The sequence below is a fragment of the Cydia pomonella genome, chromosome 25 (assembly GCF_033807575.1).
Source record: "Cydia pomonella isolate Wapato2018A chromosome 25, ilCydPomo1, whole genome shotgun sequence".
Classification (NCBI taxonomy): domain Eukaryota; kingdom Metazoa; phylum Arthropoda; class Insecta; order Lepidoptera; family Tortricidae; genus Cydia; species Cydia pomonella.
The window spans coordinates 10428096-10452594 of NC_084727.1; the positions used below are offsets into that span (position 1 = coordinate 10428096).

A 24499-nucleotide genomic window follows, 5' to 3' on the forward strand; every position below is an offset into this window, starting at 1 on the left:
CGAACCCAAATATGTAGATCTCAAATATGTAAGATCCTTCATAGCAGTCTAGTAACGAAAATAGTGTTTGTTTAGACAATGTTTATAAAAATCATAAAAAAATAAGTATTAGTTTCTTTCCAAATCCGTTAGACAAAAATGGAGATAAAAGATTAAAGAACCGATAGCCGTTTGTCTTATAATTTTATCTGTAGTGCAAATGAAGGAGAAACGACTCAAAACTCGCCAAAAATCGACGAAAACCGCGGGGAGCCCCTTAAACATCAAACATTTATTCAGCAAATAGGCCACAGGGGCACTTTTACATGTCATTTTTTACATACAATAAAAATAACAAAATACAATTACAAATATGGAATCAATGAAATATTAGATACTTATTAGAGATGTATACAGTCTTGAAATGACGAATTACACAAAAAAGTATGATAAAAAAAATACAACCAACAAATACTCAAATTCTTTATATCAAATATCAAACATTTATTCAGCAAATAGGCCACAGGGGCACTTTTACATGTCCATTTTTACAAACAATAAATTAAAAAAAAACAATTACAAATATCGAATCGATGAAATAATAAATACTTTATTAGAGATGTATACTGTCTCTAAATGTCAAATTACACAAAAAAAACTATGATAAAAAAATAAAACCATAAAATACTAAAATTCTTTAGAGATGTATAAGTCTCTAAGTGTCAGAGATAAAATATAAAAATATATATTAAATTATCCTTAGAGATGTAGAGGGTCGCCAAGGCTTGAATTCTTATATAAATAATTAAAAGACAAAAAAATTAAAACAGACAAGAACCGAATGAAGTGTCTCACGTTAATGTCACTCAAAAGTAAAGTTACATACTTTAACATAACCTGTACCCCGTGTAAGCTTAAACAGACCGGTCTCCACAAACAGCACCCGTTCACGAGTATGACGTGTATCTCAGCCATCGCCTCCCTCAACCTTCATTCGGGAAAGTGGCGACCCGATCAACGACGCCACCGTAAGTAAAGACTTTTAAGCGAGCATGACATGTTCAAGCTGCCGGGTTGTATTAATATAAATATAATAAAAAAAAATGTGAGATACAACATTTGTGCTTGTAAGTTACATTAAAGACGGCATAGCGCCACATAAACGCGACTACATATTATTCATAAGGAGTGCCTACCTATAAGAGATGGTTTAGAGATGTAAAAGTGTCAGAGATAAAATATAATTAAAAAATCGATCATTAAATTATTCTTAGAGATGTACAAGGTCTCCAAGACTTGAATTAATATAAAACAATTAATAATTAAACTAAAAAATAAATAATTAAAAGGCAAGAAATTAAATCAGGCAGACAAGAACCGAATGAAGTGTCTTACTTTAATGCCACTCAATATAGTGAGTAATAAACCATGATAATCTTATACCTTTGTATATGTATGTATACAAAGGTATAAGATTATCATGGTTTATTACTAATACTGATAAATATATATGTATATATATTTCTGTGATCTCGGAAACGGCTAACGATTTCGCTGAAATTTGGTATATGGGGGTTTTTGGGGGTATACAATCTATCTAGATTAGTCTTATGTTTGGGAAAACTCGTGTATTCGAGTTTTCATGCGTTTTTCTTTCGGCGCAGAATATGGTCGCTAATTTCGTATTGCCGGCCACTGTCCGTCTGGTCCAGCGGGTTAAGACGCGGACTGCTAAACAAGTTTACGGGTTCGAATCTCGCCCGGTGACTAACTTTTGTTTTTTTTTATATGTTCAAGTTTATATATATTTTTTTAATTTTTATTGTTTTAGACAAGTTTCATTTAGTAAAAAAAATGTAGTTAAGATAATCACCTATACACCACCATATTACAATAAATAGTTATAACCGAGCAAAGCTCGGTCGCCCAGGTACTACATATATTAAATGGAGTTGGATATGTATAAAGACTAAAATACATAGAAATTATCAATAACTCAGCAAAAAATAATCATGATAAACACACAAATAAATACTTTTATTGGTAATTGAACCTAGTAACTCCAGCTTCGTAGGCAGGGTCACTCCTGACTTAGCTAGGAAGCCATGAGCATGTACATACATAGTGACCTAGCCTAAGCGTTTCTGTATCATTTCAAATCCTGAAACGCTGACTGATCCATATCTATTCTCAGGAGCTGCCCCAAAGCTATCCTCGCTACTACGCCTAGCATCTCTAGTTCCGCCCGCACATGCGATTCCGCTGCGTGCTTGCGGCCCGCAACTGCGGGGGCTCGTTCACCACGCCGCTACGCTAAACGCCGCTAAAGCTTTATTTGCGGGGGCCAGTGACTTGTATAAGGTGAGTGTAGAGCCATATGTAGATTCTCTCTACTAGCATCTCTAGTTCCGCCCGCACATGCGGTTCCGCTGCGTGCGTGCGGCCCGCAGCTGAGGTGAGCGTAGAGCCATATGTAGAGTCTCTTTACTAGCATTTGTACTTTTTTTATGTTTATTTATTCACTATTAATTTTTTTCAATCAATCAAGTTTTAACATGACAAGCCACTATTGAAAACATCTAGGGTGTATGTAATAGTTGGCGGTCCCACTCGTACATGCGTTACCGCTGCGTACGTGCGGCCCGCAATTGCGGGGGCTCGTTCACCACGCTGCTACGCTAAACGCCGCTAAAGATCACGATTCACAGTGACGATTTTTATAAAGTAATTAAAATTGAAAAATACAAGAATGTGGTACACAAGTTTTATGCTCCTAAGGTCCAGCCATACAGTAAATTTACAGGCTGCAAAGTTTTCTTTGACAATCCACCTCTATTTCAAATTATCTTTGATGAAAAAAAAACAAATGCATTTGACGACCAGTTTGGCCCAATGGGTAGTGACCCTGCCTACGAAGCCGATGGTCCCGGGTTCAAATCCTGGTAAGCGCATTTATTCGTGTGATGAGCATGGATATTTGTTCCTGAGTCATGGGTGTTTTCTATGTATTTAAGTATTTATAAATATTTATATATTATATATATCGTTTTCTAAGTACCCTCAACACAAGCCTTATTGAGCTTACTGTGGGACTTAGTCAATTTGTGTAATAATGTCCTATAATATTTATTTAATATAAATGCAACTTTGTTCAAATTGAAAGTAATTTTAATTTTTCCGAACTGAATAAGTACTAAAGCTAGGACCTTGAATATTAGGAGGTTATCAAAAGAACAAAACAAACGGGGGCCTGTGACTTGTATGAGGTTAGTGTAGAGCTATATGTAGAGCTACAAGCGTCTCTAGTTCCGGCCGCACATGCGTCACGCCTGCGTAATATATTTATAAAGTAATAGCCGGGTCCACACAGAGCGAGCATACGCGCGAGGCGATTTCCTCGCGCACAAAACGGCCAGTGTAGACGTGCCTCGGCCTTTTAAAATACCGGTTTATTTCGATTTTCCTCCGAACTTTTACAAGAACGCGAACGTTGTAAGAACTTTATTGTAAACTAAAAAACAGGTTTACGACCGACGCAACGGCCAATCGGCCTGGTGGTGTGCTATGAAAATATAGACACCCTCATAGGAAGAAACCGGATTTTATTGATCTAAGCCGGTTAATTTGACAAGAACTGTTACCATAAAAATCGGTTTAAAAATAACGGTTTTTCGAGCGAAACCGTAATTAACCTTTTGAACGCCAAGAGCCACTAAAGTGGTCGTGTGCTGTCGTGCCTACCACACCAACGACCACTAAAGAGGTCATGGCAGACGCTGTCAAAGCAATTTTACTGTTGACAGATAAGGTTTAAATTCGTTTCTCAATAGTTGACATATTGGCGTGTATGCCACATTTTGATGCGAGGGAGAAAGCGTTGAAAAGGTTAAAAAGGTTTTGCGCCAAGTACATGATAACGGTTTGAAAATTTAACCGGTTTCCGAGCCTTGTTCGACAGAGGAGTAAGCTCTAAGGTGACTCCATTTGTTAAATCCTCCAAGTCTTCAAAGCGCCCTCTATTGCCAATTTACAGAACGTCACTATTTTTTTCAGTCGATACGTCTGCACAGATGTCAGGATGAAGCTACGCTGCACGCGGCATGCCTCGCCCTAGTGCAGTCTCCTGAAGATGTTCACATAGATATTGGTGAAATGCTGACCGCGCTGCAAGTGAGTACAGCTTGTACATTATTTGACGACCGGTCTGGCCTAGTGGGTAGTGACCCTGCCTATGAAGCTGATGGTCCCGGGTTCAAATCCTGGTAAGAGCATGTAAGAATAATAAATTAAAATGGATGTCCGAGTAGATAAAAGCAAACCCTGCTGCTATGTAACCAAGCAATTGAAACAGAATTAATAGTCAATATTACTTTAAATTCACAATACTGCTTGATAACACTAAGTTAACTGTATAAATTTGGCATAACTTGTCATCAAGTTATTTATTTACCTTGATTCAGAATTATTCGAAACTGCTAAAACTATCACTAGATGCTATTTGGATTATAATATGATAAATTAAATAATGAACAAATATAATTGAAAATTAAACCTTTTTATTGAAGTTACTAATTCTATTTATTCACCTTATCATCAACAACTAATAAATACAGTAACTAATACCTTATAATTCACCAATATATGGCTGAATTAATTATTTAATAATTAATTCATCAAATTAATCAGGTACGTACATAAACATTAAAATAATTACTCAGTGCTGCAGCGCAACGAAGAATCACAATGAGAATGAATCAAATGAATCGGGCCGGGCCCCTTTTATATCCACTGCTAACCAGCCACTCGCAACTGGTTAATCATGCCATTTGTCGTACGAGAAGTGACGTCACAAACGTATCTTCTCATGTACCTTATCTGTTTATCGAATAATGCAGAATAAAATGATCACAACATCTTTTCAATAAACTCCGTTATACATAATTACTAATAAGTATTAATACATAATATAATCACTTTAAAATAGTTTACGAATCTTATTAGTAGGTTAACTACCGTCTCAAAGTTACCACTATCCATGTTTCTCTAATCAACCGTGGTTTCGTATCGTACCCACATAAATCACAACTTGTGTAAACTTGTGAATATTTATCAACATTGGACGTCAAAGAGAAACAGATCAGTTTCATACATAATACAATTTATAAATAATAATCTAACAAGCATATATTTGTGTGATGAACATGGATATTCGTTTCTGAGTCATGGGTGTTTCTATGTATTTAAGTATTTATAATTATTATTATTATTTTTTTTTTAAATTTATTAGGACACAAACAGTCACATATACAAATGAATTTGAAGTACAATGTAGAGTACTTAACATACTTAAGAATATATTATATATATCGTTGTCTAGGTACCTACAACACAAGCCTTATTGAGCTTACTGTGGGACTTAGTCAATTTGTGTAATAATGTCCTATAATATTTATTTATTTATTGGACTTTGGTTATGTTGCGTTTTTTTTTTTGTGGTACGCCACTATATGAGAATTCTGCCACTATTTATGTAATAAACTACAACGTATAAAACGCTTGCACACACAAGCGCTGGTGGCCTAGCGGTAAGAGCGTGCGACATGCAATCCGGAGGTCGCGGGTTCAAACCCCGGCTTGTATCAATGATTTTTTCGGAACTTATGTACGAAATATCATTTGATATTTACCAGTCGCTTTTCGGTGAAGGAGAACATCGTGAGGAAACCGGACTAATCCCAACAAGGCCTAGTTTACCTTCTGGGTTGAAAAGTCAGATTGGTAGTCGCTTTCGTAAAAATTAGTGCCAACGCCAATTCTTGGTATTAGTTGCCAAGCGGACCTTAGGCTCCCATGAGCCGTGGCAAAATGCTGGGACAACGCGAGGAAGAAGAAAGGTATAATAAGTTTTTGGCAAAAAATTCATTTTTGGTACAAGCTTTTATCGCTGACTGTACTTTTCTTTCCACAGGCAACTAATACTCATCGAGCCAATTCTAAAAACCCCAAACACAATTAGGTTGCGTTGTTTTATCACAGAGTTCCTAAGTCCACCTCTTGTCTCCATCAGATCAGCTCGATGGTACCATAATATTGCATTGTCACCCGACTTACATATGTATGTAAATTTTCAGCTCAATCAGAAACCGGGAAGTGGATCAAATCTCACTTGCAAGATTTGATTACGAACAGACAACGGTCAGGTGAAAGTAAATAAAAGCTTGTAAAAAAGCCTGCAACTTAAGAACGTGCAAAATATGGAACGAGTTACCTCCTGCGGTATTTCCTTTGTGCTACGACATGGGATTCTTCAAGAAGCGGGTATTTAGGGTTTTCAAGGGTCGGCAACGCTTAAGTGACTCCTGTTATATTGCTTATGTCCATGGGCGACGATGACCGCTTCCCATCAGGCGGCTCGCCCGCTCGTTTGCTGACTATTACACAAAAAACCTCGTTTTAATCAACTTCTGATACCTAGGAATATATTTCTTTAGCTTGAGGGTGCGTGGTTTGATGCTTGATCTGTGTATAGTTCTATAGTTTCCTCCAAATTATTATTTATTTAAATAAAAAAAGTAAACTCATTATATTCCTCGCGTTGTCCCGAAATTTTGCCACGGAAGGGAGCTTGGAGTCCGCTTGGAAACTAATCCCAAGAATTGGCATAGACACTAGTTAGGGTTCCGTAGTTTTTACGAAAGCGTCTGCCATCTGACCTTCCAACCCAGAGGGTAAACTAGGCCTTATTGGGATTAGTCCGGTTTCCTCACGATGTTTTCCTTCACCGAAAAGCAAATATCAAATGATATTTCGTACATAAGTTCCGAAAAACTCATTGGTACGAGCCGGGGTTTGAACCCGCGACCTCCGGATTGCAACTCACACGCTCTTACCGATAGGCCACCAGTGCTTTTTACTTTTTTATAAATAAATATTATAAATATATTTACAATAAAAAAATATATACTATCTCTTGCCTCATCAATGTTGTAGAAGATGTAGAGGAAACTATTATGTTTTGATTTTCAGGTAATATTTTCTAGCGACGTTGAACCGAAGATTCATATAGAGGCTTTAAGAAAATTCGACCATTTACTCACTAGGGAGAAAAGTCCGGACATCGACTTTCGTGATGTAAGTATACCTTGAACAATTTCTTTCAATTCTTCAGCATGCAACTATTTTAAATAATACTTTCTGACTGACTAATATTTCGTAAATCTAATAAAGTAACATTACAGTTTTTTCACTTTCACAAACAAACGAAATTCATCCCTATTAGATGCCTTACGAATTTAAATAAACTTGATGATTGCATTGTGTAATATACCGTATTTACCTCTGTGACGTCACTGTCAGTCGATGTTAGACCGCCAGGCAGAGCCATCGATGATATATATAGCATATCGATGATAATGCAATGTGTAGTGTATAGACGTTTCGAGCGCTTACGTCATGGTGACGTCACTTACAGTTACAGTCAGTCGATGTTAGACCGCCGAGTAGAGCAATACGATATAATGTATTTCCAACTTAATTTTATTTTGACACTTGGAGAGACTTTACACCTCCAAATCTTATTAGTATTAGTACTCTGACATTGGAGACCTTTTACATCTCCAGATTTAATGTATTTTTAACCATAGAGACTATACATCTCTATTGTATTGTCATCATCATCTCAGCCATAAGACGTCTACTGCTGAACATAGGCCTCCCCATTGGACCTCCACATGTACCGGTTGGAAGCGACCCACATCCAGCGTCTTCCGGCGACCTTAATAAGGTCGTCTGTCCATCTTGTGGGTTGTGGATGTGTATTGTATTGTAGTAATTATTTATTTTAAGATTATTATAATGTAATGTTTATCCAGGTGGCTGTTGTATTTATAAATGTTGTTATGTATTTTTCATGTCACTATATGATGTTACTATAAATGTTTTATTGACTTGTATAATAGCCCTTGAGGCCTACTTGCAGAATAAATTTTTGAATTTTGAATTTTGATGCGTGGTTATATCGTTTTAGGAGTACAATATATGGTTTAATTATTTGCTCATGTTACAGGAAACATCTGGTATACAATACTTACAATTGGCACACAACATGGCCAGTAGCGTCAGCAACGCGCGCGGGTCTTCGTGCTGTAACGCCAGCAGCAATATCGTCTTCAGGTCCACCTAAAAACATTACATGACATAAAAACTAATTGTTTTTTACTTTAAGTTTTGGAATTAGAGATTATTTTTATTGTTGAATGTTCAAATCATTATGCAACGATTTAGACAACTATAATAATCATTATGCAATGATTTCGAAAACTATAATATTCATTATGCAACGATATAGTGAATTTTCATTCGTTTATAGTACTTTGTTAAATTAAATGAAATTTAATCAAAATCAAATTAAATTTAATATGGCATTCCAACCCAATCCGACCCGTTAACCCTCGACAGAATCTCGTGGCGCAAAATAATTAGGAGAACCGGCCCAACGTAGTGGGACGGAGGAAGGAAGAAGGAGAAGATTTAATTCAAATTCAATAGCCAATTTTTGTTGTATAAATGGCCTTAGCAAGTTTAAACCATATTTTTAGTATACCTTATACGAAGTCCCCTGATGCGGCAACGTCAGAACGAGGGATTTCTTCAAGTCGACCACAACGGTGTCGTCCCAAGTATCTCTGTTATTGTTCATATCCACGTTCCCGTGCTTGCCTGAAAAGTAATCTTAATAATAAGGACAACCGGTCCGGCCTAGTAGGTAGTAACCCTACCTATGAAGCCGATGGTCCCGGGTTTGAATCCCGGTAAGGAACCCCGTAAGCCATATCCCGTGACCTGTGTGCGTGTCCTGTCGCCCGCGGTATTTCCGGACCGATACGACCTTCAAACCTTCAAGAAAAGAGCGTACTCCCATCTTAAATGCCGGCAACGCAATTACAACCCCTCTGGTGTTGCAGGTGTCCATGGGCGGCGGTAATCGCTTACCATCAGGTGATCCGTCTGCTCGTTTGCCTCCTCTACCATAAAAAAAAAAGATTATAACACAAATGTGCCTACTATACAGGGTGACCTTAGCCATTGGGCAAACCCTGAAATCCCACGTAGGGTTACTTCCCAGGAATGCTCTGACGTTAATATTTTTTTAATTAGAACAAAAGATAAAAATATAAATTTTTCGAACAAAAGTTATTTGCAATAATCGACAACAAAAAGAAACACACTGTGTTAATCTTTCAATCAATCAATCAATCAATCAATATCTTTATTGCTTACTTTTACATAGGAGCATAGCTTAGGTACATAAATTGCTATACATATGGATCTATATATTTATACTTATATGGATGTGCAAGGTATAGCGAAAGCAAGCTACCTTCCTACTTCCTACGGCAAGATATCCATCTTTGGCAGTGTTTTGACAATTTGTTCGAAATATTTTATAATTATGACATTTTTAAAAGTCAGAAGCTTATAGGGACCGTGCGCGTTGGAGGGTCTGCCATCTTTTGGCCTGAATCGGAACCATAAACATGTACATTTACACGTCACGTGTTTTCTTGTGCATAGTAAGTGCTGCCATCTTGTGGGCTACATCGGAACAATAAACATCACATTTACGCCTCGCGCCAAAAATCTGACGGCTCCTGTGCTGCCTCCTACAGTTCATGCACGCTCCCTATTAGTGTCATAAATAAAAAAGATAATCAAAAAGGTTGAAGAAGGTTCCATACTATTATTTGAGGATATTACCTTAGGAGCTACTAACACATACAGGCTGCTCCACAGTAAAAATTGGTAATTTGTTAATTTCTTCGAAACCGCTACACCGGCTGTTATGATACTTTGTACACTCAAATATCAAATGTTAAACATTTATTCCGCAAATAGGCCACAGGGGCACTTTTACATGTCAATTTTTACAAACAATAAAAATTACAAAAAACAATTACAAATATGGAATCGATGAAATAATAAATACTTTATTAGAGATGTATACTGTCTCTAAATGTCAAATTACACAAAAAAACTATGATAAAAAAATAAAACCAACAAATACTAAAATTCTTTAAAGATGTATAAGTCTCTAAGTGTCAGAGATAAAATATAAAAAAGATATTAAATTATCCTTAGAGATGTAGAGACACTGGTTCTAAATACCCTAACGCATATGTACATTTCGGCTTCGTCCAATGGCTACGGACACACTGTATAACTTACCTAAGAAAATTGTGATTTCTCTGTGCAGTATCCGTACATCTCGGTCCGTTCGGTCGCCACGCGCTCTCAGTTTCTCGACCGAGCGTATTACCTAAAGTATTCAAAATTGTATAATTTGTTTTACACCGTGTTTTTTATTTCCGTTAATTTCAAGGGTGCATCCCTGAGCTTAAATTAAGTAACTTTCTCAAAAACACCGGTATTCTAATTAACTCCATTTCGGAGATAATCAATATTTAATTTTTATCTTATAAAGCCCTTACGAGCGTGTACTTCCTTTAGGGCCTATTTTCATATTGATTAGCGTTTAGTACGAGTTCATACATTTGCTACAAAACGTACATACTATCTCGGACGATCGATGTTCGAAATGACATTGATATCTCACAGTTTTCAATTGTTTGGTTGAGTTAAATGTAAGGCCCGTGTTACAACAACGCTATATGCAACGTTTAATTACTTTTTATAAAAATTAAAATAATAAAAAATACTAAAAAAAACTTTTTTTTTAATTAACTATGCCATTTAGTTTCCTTAAACGTATTTACCGATACCCCGAAGTTAAAGGAATTCAATAAACACACGGTGTATAGTATGTGGGTAATTTTTATTTGATTGTATGAAATATAGATTACAATTTGTAACACAATATGATTGGCTAGGGCTCAAGCTTATTTTACGTCATAATCGCTGATTGTTTTCAATCAAGCGTATCTGCCTACGTCAATTCGATGATAATGCAATGTGTAGTGTATAGACGTTTCGAGCGCTTACGTCATGGTGACGTCACTTACAGTTACAGTCAGTCGATGTTAGACCGCCGAGTAGAGCAATACGATATAATGTATTTCCAACGGTTCGGCAACACAAACATCACGCGGAACGACTGCTCTGTCATAGAGAAATAAGAAGTAATAGAGTGCTCACTCCAAACATCAGTTTTGGTATCAAAATGCTTAATATTTTCGCAGTCGACATCTAGCATCGAGTAGCGGAACTCTCAGTACTGCTACTCGACAATAGATATCGCGGCAAACAAAAAGTCTAATGCTCAACGATTTTCCGCTAATATTATAACCAGAGTAAGTGTAGGAGTTGAAAATAGAGTTCCGGTTACTCTGGTTATAATATTAGCGGAAAATCGTTAAGCATTAGACTTTTTGTTTGCCGCGATATCTATTGTCGAGTAGCAGTACTGAGAGTTCCGCTACTCGATGCTAGATGTCGACTGCGAAAATAATAACCATTTTGGTACCAAAACTGATGTTTGGAGTGAGCACTCTATTACTTCTTATTTCTCTATGACAGAGCAGTCGTTCCGCGTGATGTTTGTGTTGCCGAACCGTTGGAAATACATTATATCGTATTGCTCTACTCGGCGGTCTAACATCGACTGACTGTAACTGTAAGTGACGTCACCATGACGTAAGCGCTCGAAACGTCTATACACTACACATTGCATTATCATCGAATTGACGTAGGCAGATACGCTTGATTGAAAACAATCAGCGATTATGACGTAAAATAAGCTTGAGCCCTAGCCAATCATATTGTGTTACAAATTGTAATCTATATTTCATACAATCAAATAAAAATTACCCACATACTATACACCGTGTGTTTATTGAATTCCTTTAACTTCGGGGTATCGGTAAATACGTTTAAGGAAACTAAATGGCATAGTTAATTAAAAAAAAAGTTTTTTTTAGTATTTTTTATTATTTTAATTTTTATAAAAAGTAATTAAACGTTGCATATAGCGTTGTTGTAACACGGGCCTTACATTTAACTCAACCAAACAATTGAAAACTGTGAGATATCAATGTCATTTCGAACATCGATCGTCCGAGATAGTATGTACGTTTTGTAGCAAATGTATGAACTCGTACTAAACGCTAATCAATATGAAAATAGGCCCTAAAGGAAGTACACGCTCGTAAGGGCTTTATAAGATAAAAATTAAATATTGATTATCTCCGAAATGGAGTTAATTAGAATACCGGTGTTTTTGAGAAAGTTACTTAATTTAAGCTCAGGGATGCACCCTTGAAATTAACGGAAATAAAAAACACGGTGTAAAACAAATTATACAATTTTGAATACTTTAGGTAATACGCTCGGTCGAGAAACTGAGAGCGCGTGGCGACCGAACGGACCGAGATGTACGGATACTGCACAGAGAAATCACAATTTTCTTAGGTAAGTTATACAGTGTGTCCGTAGCCATTGGACGAAGCCGAAATGTACATATGCGTTAGGGTATTTAGAACCAGTGTCTCTACATCTCTAAGGATAATTTAATATCTTTTTTATATTTTATCTCTGACACTTAGAGACTTATACATCTTTAAAGAATTTTAGTATTTGTTGGTTTTATTTTTTTATCATAGTTTTTTTGTGTAATTTGACATTTAGAGACAGTATACATCTCTAATAAAGTATTTATTATTTCATCGATTCCATATTTGTAATTGTTTTTTGTAATTTTTATTGTTTGTAAAAATTGACATGTAAAAGTGCCCCTGTGGCCTATTTGCGGAATAAATGTTTAACATTTGATATTTGAGTGTACAAAGTATCATAACAGCCGGTGTAGCGGTTTCGAAGAAATTAACAAATTACCAATTTTTACTGTGGAGCAGCCTGTATGTGTTAGTAGCTCCTAAGGTAATATCCTCAAATAATAGTATGGAACCTTCTTCAACCTTTTTGATTATCTTTTTTATTTATGACACTAATAGGGAGCGTGCATGAACTGTAGGAGGCAGCACAGGAGCCGTCAGATTTTTGGCGCGAGGCGTAAATGTGATGTTTATTGTTCCGATGTAGCCCACAAGATGGCAGCACTTACTATGCACAAGAAAACACGTGACGTGTAAATGTACATGTTTATGGTTCCGATTCAGGCCAAAAGATGGCAGACCCTCCAACGCGCACGGTCCCTATAAGCTTCTGACTTTTAAAAATGTCATAATTATAAAATATTTCGAACAAATTGTCAAAACACTGCCAAAGATGGATATCTTGCCGTAGGAAGTAGGAAGGTAGCTTGCTTTCGCTATACCTTGCACATCCATATAAGTATAAATATATAGATCCATATGTATAGCAATTTATGTACCTAAGCTATGCTCCTATGTAAAAGTAAGCAATAAAGATATTGATTGATTGATTGATTGATTGAAAGATTAACACAGTGTGTTTCTTTTTGTTGTCGATTATTGCAAATAACTTTTGTTCGAAAAATTTATATTTTTATCTTTTGTTCTAATTAAAAAAATATTAACGTCAGAGCATTCCTGGGAAGTAACCCTACGTGGGATTTCAGGGTTTGCCCAATGGCTAAGGTCACCCTGTATAGTAGGCACATTTGTGTTATAATCTTTTTTTTTTATGGTAGAGGAGGCAAACGAGCAGACGGATCACCTGATGGTAAGCGATTACCGCCGCCCATGGACACCTGCAACACCAGAGGGGTTGTAATTGCGTTGCCGGCATTTAAGATGGGAGTACGCTCTTTTCTTGAAGGTTTGAAGGTCGTATCGGTCCGGAAATACCGCGGGCGACAGGACACGCACACAGGTCACGGGATATGGCTTACGGGGTTCCTTACCGGGATTCAAACCCGGGACCATCGGCTTCATAGGTAGGGTTACTACCTACTAGGCCGGACCGGTTGTCCTTATTATTAAGATTACTTTTCAGGCAAGCACGGGAACGTGGATATGAACAATAACAGAGATACTTGGGACGACACCGTTGTGGTCGACTTGAAGAAATCCCTCGTTCTGACGTTGCCGCATCAGGGGACTTCGTATAAGGTATACTAAAAATATGGTTTAAACTTGCTAAGGCCATTTATACAACAAAAATTGGCTATTGAATTTGAATTAAATCTTCTCCTTCTTCCTTCCTCCGTCCCACTACGTTGGGCCGGTTCTCCTAATTATTTTGCGCCACGAGATTCTGTCGAGGGTTAACGGGTCGGATTGGGTTGGAATGCCATATTAAATTTAATTTGATTTTGATTAAATTTCATTTAATTTAACAAAGTACTATAAACGAATGAAAATTCACTATATCGTTGCATAATGAATATTATAGTTTTCGAAATCATTGCATAATGATTATTATAGTTGTCTAAATCGTTGCATAATGATTTGAACATTCAACAATAAAAATAATCTCTAATTCCAAAACTTAAAGTAAAAAACAATTAGTTTTTATGTCATGTAATGTTTTTAGGTGGACCTGAAGACGATATTGCTGCTGGCGTTACAGCACGAAGACCCGCGCGCGTTGCTGACGCTACTGGCCATGTTGTGTGCCAATTGTAAGTATTGTATACCAGATGTTTCCTGTAACATGAGCAAATAATTAAACCATATATTGTACTCCTAAAACGATATAACCACGCATCAAAATTCAAAATTCAAAAATTTATTCTGCAAGTAGGCCTCAAGGGCTATTATACAAGTCAATAAAACATTTATAGTAACATCATATAGTGACATGAAAAATACATAACAACATTTATAAATACAACAGCCACCTGGATAAACATTACATTATAATAATCTTAAAATAAATAATTACTACAATACAATACACATCCACAACCCACAAGATGGACAGACGACCTTATTAAGGTCGCCGGAAGACGCTGGATGTGGGTCGCTTCCAACCGGTACATGTGGAGGTCCAATGGGGAGGCCTATGTTCAGCAGTAGACGTCTTATGGCTGAGATGATGATGACAATACAATAGAGATGTATAGTCTCTATGGTTAAAAATACATTAAATCTGGAGATGTAAAAGGTCTCCAATGTCAGAGTACTAATACTAATAAGATTTGGAGGTGTAAAGTCTCTCCAAGTGTCAAAATAAAATTTATACGAAATAAATAAATCGCGTCTAGACTGTTAAGCTAGCAGTCTCATAAACTAATGCTACAGGTATCGGAGTTTTTGTCGCACGGTAAGACTAATAGCGAGCCATGGAGTCGATATTAGCAATAAAATTCAACTCATATTCATACTCATACTCATTTATAATATAATAATAATAAATATACTTTATTGTACACTACATATTGAAAAGTACAGTCAGCATCAATAGTCGCGGATGAAACAACGCGCCAAAAGTATCTGTCATCCCGGATAACTTTTCCAAATATAGATAAATCTCTAAAATTTACATTCAAAAGTATATCTTTTACAGTCTTCATTGTTCTACATATAAAACTATCCCTGTATGTTAAGCTGTTACAGAATGGTAGGTACTTTTGACACCTTGTTTGATCCGCTACTTTTGATGCTGACTGTACATTACATTACATTACATTACATTTACATTACGTAATTACATTTGTTTATTCAATTAGTGATTTTAATTTTATAAGGACATGAATGTTTGTACACTATCCTTTGATTTTGTCTTTCCGGACATGAATATTACAAATAAGAATAATGACCATTTTTTTGTGTTTATTAATTTATATTTATATTATCTTTACCTCTTTTAATTATTGTTTTTTTTTACCAAATTTAATATTTTAATCAGTACAAAAAATGGTAAATATTCTTATTTGTAATATTTATATATTCGAAGACAAAATTAAAGGTTCATATATAACTCGTCAAAGTTCTAGTTCATGATTATAAATTTAAAATCACTTGTAAAATGGATGTGTACGAGTATGAATATGAGTTGAATTGCTAATGTCGACTCCATAGCTCGCTATTAGTCTTACCGTGCGATACAAAACTCCGATGCCTAGTTATAACTTTTGATTAACCTTTTGACCGCCAAAGACGTCATATGACGCGCGCGGCTACAGCCCAATATCAACCTTCATGCATACCGACAAGGTTCACGATTACGCGCCGCGTACGATAGGCGTGGCGTTCAAAAGGTTAATAATTTTTAAAAATTATGATATCGTGGAAATCAAGGGGAGAGGCCTTTGCCCAGCAGTGGGATAAAAGATTGGTAATTTCTAGTGTCGTCCAATAAGGACGCAAACACACAACGAGCAATAATGCGGGTGGCGCGTTCTTTAGCGAACGCCCACGCCATGGGCGGCGGCGATTACACCGCGCCGATACAACAGGCCGTGCGGCTGTGTGACACAGCTGGCATGGATCTGCTGCAGGTAAGGAACTTGTGATCCAGGGTCGAAATATAGTCTATTAACACATTCACTGCCGGGAACCCACCTGGTGGGCGCTCGTGAACTTTGTTCAGATGCCGGACAACCCGCTGGGGGGTTGTTTGGAAGCAGCTATAGACCACCGGTTTCTGGGGTAGTGTGCCGTTTTTTGTCTGGCAGTGAATGTGTTAATACCAAATAAGTTTTTACAGTACATATGGGGCTACTTTATAGCAGTAGTGCGAGAAGTAGCATATTACGTTACTGTGTCGAACATTTAAAGGGCCATATGTACTGTAAAACGTTGTACGATACATGTGCGAATAGGTAATTCGCAACTCGTGTCGAATTTCCTATTTTTCGCACTTGTATCGTAATGTACTATTTCTACTCGTCGACTGTAATGGTTGAATTAAGATATCGAATATCAAACTGTTATTGGGTACTTTTCATGTATGGACTCCCAACTTTCGTTAATTAATTTGGTTTTCTTGTAAAAAAAGTTTTATTTTAGATGATTCGTAGAAAAAATATTGTATACAATAGTGATATCTCAGGAACTCGGCAAGCTTCGTTGCCTAAACACGGAGTCGACTGAAAAGCTCTCTATTATATCACGATTGTATACAATGTGACGTTCTCAATCAAAACGTTGTTTTATAAGTCTTACAAATTTAATGTTATAAAATGTAATGTCCCATAGTTCTTATGTCGTTCCCTATATCATGCTTGGACAACGCTATGTACTCCATAATTGTCGTATTATATCAGGTGAAGTACTTTAAGATTATTGTGATGTAACATATGTAATATATACGATGTGGTTGTACTTAATAAATAAAATAAAAACGTACCACATCGTCGCTTGCCATAAGGACGCACTGACAGGTTATTCGTATATAGATACAAGCAAATTTCGTCTTTATGGTAAGCGACAAAGCTGTGCCTTTTTATTGAGAACGTCACAAATACTAATTTATTATTTTACACACTTTCCTTTACAGGAAAATTACTATTATATAATAGTACATTACGATACAAGTGCGAAAAATACTAAATTCGCAACGAGTGGGGATAAATTATAACAAGACCGAAGGGAGTGTTTTAAATCGACACGAGGTGCGAATTACCTATTCGCACATGTATCGTACAACGTTTTACAGTACATATGGCCCTTTAAATGTTCGACACAGTAACGTAATATGCAAATTTTCGCACTAGTGCGGTAAAGTAGCGCCATATGTGCTGTAATAGTACATTACAGTACTCGTGTCGATTTAAAACACTCCCTTCGGTCGTGTTTTAATTTATCGCCACTCGTTTCGAATTTCCTATTTTTCGCACTTGTATCGTACAACGTTTTACAGTACATATGGCCCTTTAAATGTTCGACACAGTAACGTAATATGCTACTTCTCGCACTAGTGCTATAAAGTAGCCCCATATGTGCTGTAAATTACTATTTTCTACTCCAGCATTATTTGTTGATTAAATGACTGCCAGTGAGATGGAAAGCAACTTCATAAGAAGCGCGGCGCGCGGCGTGCCTGTCTATTATTATTATTATATTTGTTTGACATTTAGAATTTATTCTAGAAACAATCTAGACTAGTATTTTTTATACATTTTTTTTTGTATGACTGTATTTTGTGAAAGTTTAAGTATTAAATTTGATCTATGAATTATATTCATTAGTATTATATATGGAATAATATTTACAACATCAATAAATTGCTCTGATAATTAGATTAAGATAATTATATGTAATACTGTCTTACTATTCATAAGTGCTTGTTGCTAGGCCTACATGAATAATAGTACATTACGATACAAGTGCGAAAAATAGGAAATTCGAAACGAGTGGCGATAAATTAAAACACGACCGAAGGGAGTGTTTTAAATCGACACGAGTTGCGAATTACCTATTCGCACATGTATCGTACAACGTTTTACAGTACATATGGCCCTTTAAATGTTCGACACAGTAACATAATATGCTACTTCTCGCACTAGTGCTATAAAGTAGCCCCATATGTACTGTAAAGTATATTTGAATTGAATTGAATTGATATATGATCATAACAGCAGTGTTGTTAGGAATATTCATACAGTATTATACAACTGTTGGTTTTATAATTTCTGCGGTCTAGGCAAATATCTACAAACCAATATTTACTTTTATTTATAATTTTAGGTGTTTGCTGCTGTCTTAGAAAAAATATTGTGTGCAACGATACATAATTAGGTCTTTAAATTCTCGGGCCTGTCTGTAGTAACTACGGCCCTTGAAAAGAACCCTTAATATGTGCCTGTTGTACAATAGTACATTACGATACAATTGCGAAAAATAGGAAATTCGCAACGAGTGGGGATAATTTTAAAAACGAATACAGGACTTAATCGCGTAAACTTACGTTTATTATATGGCCTGACGTTTCGAACGTGACGTTACGCTCGTGGTCACAGAGAGAGAGAGAGAGAGGGAGAGAGAGAGAGAGAGAGAGAGAGAGAGAGAGAGAGAGAGGGAGAGAGAGTGGGGATAAATTATAACACGACCGAAGGGAGTGTTTTAAATCGACAAGAGTTGCGAATTACCTATTCGCACATGTATTGTACAACGTTTTACAGTACATATGGCCCTTTAAATGTTCGACACAGTAACGTAATATGCTAATTTTCGCACTAGTGCAGTAAAGTAGCACCATATGTACTGTAATAGTACATTACGATACAAGTGCGAAAAATAGGAAATTCGCAACGAGTGGGGATAAATTATAACACGACTGAAGGGAGTGTTTTAAATCGACACGAGTTGCGAATTACCTATTCGCACATGTATTGTACAACGTTTTACAGTACATATGGCCCTTTAAATTTTCGACATAGTTACGTAATGCTACATATCGCACTAGTGCGGTAAAGTAGCACCATATGTACTGTAAAATACAATATTTCTCTACAACTTTCAGTACATAAGCAGCAGTAAGTCGTGCGGGGCTCGCAAACTGCTGGCCACAGCCGTGGCCACGGTCTGTGAGGAGCCCGACGGGCTGCAGAGGGTCGCAGAGCGCGCCGCCGTCATGTTGGCTAGCACTCAATGTAAGTATCATAGCTTATACGGAAGGTGGAGGTAAGGAAATAAATCTCCATGTACCAAAAAGTGTCATCAAAAAACCTTAAATAGGTGGCGCTACAATACCTAGAATACTTGAACAAGAAAATCTGATCATAGACAGCGTACTTCACTCCGTCAATAACGCCTAGATTCTTAGCTACTCTAGCGCTACTCTGGAGAGATTTGGAACTATTATTTATAGCTGACAGCTGGACACTTTTACAACAGTTCTACCATAAGAGATGTCACTCCTCTTAATTCCACACTCCATAATAGCTTATTTGCCTGACTGTCAAACCGGTTTATTTTTTCGAACTGTCAAAACGATTAGCAACTAAGTAACTTATAAACGAGCAATTCTTGTATGTACAGTCACCATCAGATATATCGGAGCGGCCGAGGTGCTCAATAATATCTGAACACGCTCTCTAACGCCTTGATAATAGGGGCGTGCTCAGATATTTGTGAGCACGTTGGCCGCTCCGATATATCTGACAAGGTGCCCACGAGGAACCACAGATATTTTGACCACGCATTTCTGCGGCCAAAAGAAGGGAAAAATGTTATACGAGTTTAGGTCAGTTACAGAAATAAAAATTGTTATATTTTTTCTATTTTTTTGTATGTATTTGTACATAAAATGTAAACGCTATTTGTAAAACTTTAACTCGAAAAGATTTTGAACGTTTTTTTGTAAAACCCATTTTTTGCAAAGTGTTACTTGACACTTTTTGATATCTAACAATAAGGGTATTTGGACTAGGTCCCATAGTGGCAACATCTCCATCAAAAACACGTTTTGCACTAAGTAACAATAAAAATATGTTTTTTTTTCGTAAGTGGCTTTAATTCTGAAATGCGAATTCCAATTATGATCAGGAATATACTGTACTTACGTCGCGTAGTACCGCATTAGTATTGGCGCGCCGCTAATAATGGCGTAAGCGCCCACCGCCATAAGGTCCCTTTTGATTTGGATTGTCACATATTGTTTATTTACGTCTTTATAATGTTTTAGCCACGATCAAACGCGCCGGCCTCGACATCGCAGAAACCATACTAACGTCGCTAGAAAACAACCACGCTCTAAGTAAAACAATGCTGCCCGAACTTGTCACACTTATAGCAAAAACTTACGAATCCAACACCGAAAATATATTCAAAATCGCATCGAAAGCGTTCATAGACAAAAAACAACTTTTCGATAAAGACGCAATCAGGGAAACAGTAATTATCCTTTTGGATAATGTATTGAAAAACAATTTATCCGATGTCAAGATTTTCAAAGATACTGTCAAACTGACGATTGGATTTATCAAGGATTTACGAGATGTCGAATTAGATGAATTGTTAAATATTATTTTTGACAGTAAAAATTATGTCAATGTCAAAACGCTGTATGTGTTGGCAGTTATGAAGAGTGAGTTTGATTTTGACAGTGAAATGTCAAGAAAGATTTTAGGGAGGGATGATTGTATTTTATTAAAATGTTTGCTGGGATTGTCAATCGATCAAAACGACGTCTTCAAAATGGAGGTGATCTTGAAATTTTTAGAGAAATATTCTGAAGGCATATTGGAGCTGAAATATATGGTGAGTTAAAAAAATACAAAACAAAAAAACCTAAATAAATTAAAGCTATATATACTACCTAAAAATTTACTATGATGCCGATGGTCCTGGGTTCGAATCCCGGTAAGGGCATTTGTTTGTGTGATGAGCGCGGTCATTATTTATTTATTTAATCGTATGGCATGCATGGTTAGGCAATCAGAGAACAGCTTTGAGGTTGTTAAGCCAGGTAACTACGTCGGGTGTCAAGACATCTAGATCCTCAGCTGGGCCAGGATAGAAGTGAAGTGGGCAGCGCCGAAATATGTGCTCAATGGTTTGTTCTTCTTCGCCGCACTCCCAGAGCGGAGACTCCTTCCAACCCCACTTATGTTGGAATTAATTACAGCGGCCATGACCATGAGCGCGGTCATTTTCCAGATTTTATTCCTGAGTCATGGATGTTTCCTATGTGTCACACCCTTAAAGAAAACAGTGTATTTCCATCTTAAAAGCCGGCAAGGCTCTTGCAACACCTGTGGTCAGGCGATTCGTCCGCTAGCCTCCTATGACATAAAAATTAAATTGTTTATTTCAGGAAGCAATACAATTAATATCAGACATAATCACAACTTTCACACCAACATTAGTGAAAGAATTGCGTAAAAACATCAAACTATGTTTCACATATCTGAAAAAACACTGGAAAAACATTCCAAAGACAATAATTGTGAGCATTCAAACCTGGTTGAATACGCTGCCTATTAAAAAAATAATGGAATCCATAGAGCATGAACTTTTCACGAACGAACATCACTTATACATACAAGCTTTTAACATAATGTCAAATATATTTGACGTGTCAGAACTCATTTCACCAGATGTCAAAATACAAATGTCAAAATGGCCAATATATTTGATGAAATTATACGCGTCTGGTAGATTAGAAGAATATTTCTACGAAGAAATGTCATATTTCAATGACATGTTGACAGTCAGTTTAAGGTTTTTGACAGCAGAAGATGTAAAGAAGATTTTGAAAGAGTTGCCCAAACATGGCATCTCGTTTGGGGCATTCTTCATTGAAGGGTGTTTTGAAGTATTGACTGAAAAACCTTTCATATTGATGGAAGATGAAGTAAAGGAATGTAGCGTTCTTTTGAATGATGTAGTAAGGATGGCTGTGAAGAAAAGTTTCAAGGGACAGTATGAAAATGTGCTGGAATTGGTGGATAAGGTGAGATATTATCAAAAATTTATTGGTCATATTGAATGATTGTGAAAAGTTGTTAAATATCAAAAAGTTGCGCCATCTAATAGATCATAGCCCAAAGATATGGCGTCATCGATTCGTTCGAGCGATGGCAGAGATTTTTGATATTTAACAAATTTAACACATGTCAGTGAAAGAATAAGAATCAAAATCAAATGGCATTCTAAGTTTTAATCATGTGTCGAAAGATGGCAGTCAACTTACTGTTTTATTTTCTTTCGCAATCCATCTCTATTTCACATTCTCTTTGTTCTATGCTATGTTTGATAAGTTCAGTCCAGCAGTTTGAATAGTAGCAGCTCTTTTCGAAAATGATGTAAGACATTATTTATTACGCAGGGGTTTTTAAAATGTTTAATTTACCTTTCTTTAGGATATACCTAATTTCATAAAGTTTTTTGTGCATTTTATTGCACATTTGGTGTTTTTACAGCTCTGGCCCACGTACGAAAAGCACGCGACCTTTGTCCAAAAGCACTGTCTTCTAGCCAACCTGCAGTGCCTCGGACCGGGGCAGGAATCGAACCCCCTACAATGGGCTACACGGGTCGTATGTTCGCGAGATGCGTCGCTCGACCAACGGACGAAGCTCTTGTGTTTCCTACCGGAGGAGACATTCAAGTTAGTATTTACAGTACCTAAACACTTACAAATATACGTAATATGCATATATATTTATACATATAAGTACAAATGACAAAGTATTTAAAAGTAATTTAAATGAACTGCTCCAAGAAAAATGTTATTATACCATTGAAGAATATTTGAATGATGACACTTTGCAAAACTAAAATCAAAAGAACATCACAATTATTTCATTTAATTTTAATTTTTTTATTTTTTTATTATTGACTATTATTAAGCTTTTATGATAATTAATTATACAAATCAATTAATTAAGATGTCTATTATTATAATGAATTTACAATGTATTCTAAAATGATGTAATAACAAGTTTAGTTTAGTTTATTATTTGTAAATAGTCACCACTAGTATTAAGATTATTGCCATGCCCTAACAGGGTGTCATGTACCGACACATCCTATGTACAAATGAACTTGGACGCAATAAAATATATGAATATGAATATGAATACATTGACTAGCGCTGCACTGGTCGTTTATTAGTGTAGGTTTTAAGGTTCTGACGGAAGATCAGCGCTGTGGTCTCCGCAGCATGTATGCTGAGGCAGCGCCTATTCTTTACCACAACACATGACCCTCTACTAATACCTCTACTAATCTAAAAATAAGACACGTAATACATTGTTATTGATATTAGTGTCAAATTGTATGTTACATTTTCTTTGTCGAAATATAGTCTATTAATACCAAATAAGTTTTTTCTACTCGTCGACTGTAATGGTTGAATTAAGATTTCGAATATCAAACTGTTATTGGGTACTTTTCATGTGTGGACTCCCAACTTTCGTTAATTAATTTGGTTTTATCGTAAAAAAAGTTTTATTTTAGATGACTCGTAGAAAAAATATTGTATACAATAGTGATATAATCAAGCTTTTCAATCCCGTACCTTACTTAGGCAACTCAGCAAGCTTCGTTGCCTAAACACGGTACTCGACTGGAAAGCTCTCCATTATATTACGATTGGATAAAATACTATAAAGTGACGCATCGTTAAACAATATTGACACAATTGTTTGTTTGTTTGTTTCACAAAGCATGTACGTTGTCAATTTTTTGACAAGCAGAAACGTCTGTGAACGACGCTTAGGATAAATTTAATAGTAAAAAAAAAAGGATTTAATATGGGTAGCACGTCGTTACTGGTGAATTTCCAATATGACTTGGAACTCCGGTAGCCGTCTAAGAAGTGTAACGTTATTACGGTAGATGTCGCTAGGGTCCCGTAGACCAATATGGTGGAAAATTAGCTGCCTACGGATGAGGTCTTGGTGGCTCAGATGGCAGAGCGCTGGAGTATCGATCCAGAGGCCGTGAGTTCAAGTCTCACCCAAGACAGTAATTTTTCCACTTTTATATTTATCCTAAGCATGTGTTGTGGTTCTTAAATAAACTAATCATCATTCGCTTGCCCTTATCCCATTCATTTGGGGTCGGCGCAGCATGTCTTTTTCATCCATATCTTTCTGTCACCCGTCATCTCATCGTTCACTCGCGTTCCTTTCATGTCATCTCTCACACAACCCATCCACCGTTTCCTAGGTTTTCCTCTGCCGTTCCAT

At 36.5% G+C, this 24499-nt stretch overlaps 1 protein-coding gene and 1 non-coding gene across 2 annotated transcripts in view; both read left to right on the forward strand.

Annotated features, from left to right (window-relative positions):
* Positions 1-1557: 1557 nt before the first annotated feature.
* LOC133531315 (uncharacterized) overlaps positions 1558-24499 on the forward strand; it is an 87323-nt gene continuing 64381 nt past the window's right edge. Inside the window, exons 1-11 of the mRNA XM_061869450.1 lie at positions 1558-2340; positions 4033-4149; positions 7006-7110; positions 12312-12402; positions 13909-14024; positions 14449-14536; positions 16206-16357; positions 19324-19453; positions 20488-21062; positions 21619-22257; positions 22727-22914. Coding sequence (XP_061725434.1) covers positions 4132-4149; positions 7006-7110; positions 12312-12402; positions 13909-14024; positions 14449-14536; positions 16206-16357; positions 19324-19453; positions 20488-21062; positions 21619-22257; positions 22727-22914 — 2102 coding nt within the window. The 5' untranslated portion in view covers positions 1558-2340; positions 4033-4131. The remainder of the gene's footprint in view (positions 2341-4032; positions 4150-7005; positions 7111-12311; positions 12403-13908; positions 14025-14448; positions 14537-16205; positions 16358-19323; positions 19454-20487; positions 21063-21618; positions 22258-22726; positions 22915-24499) is intronic.
* Positions 24203-24275, forward strand: Trnad-auc (transfer RNA aspartic acid (anticodon AUC)). Its single transcript has one exon. It is a non-coding gene; the product is annotated as a tRNA-Asp (tRNA).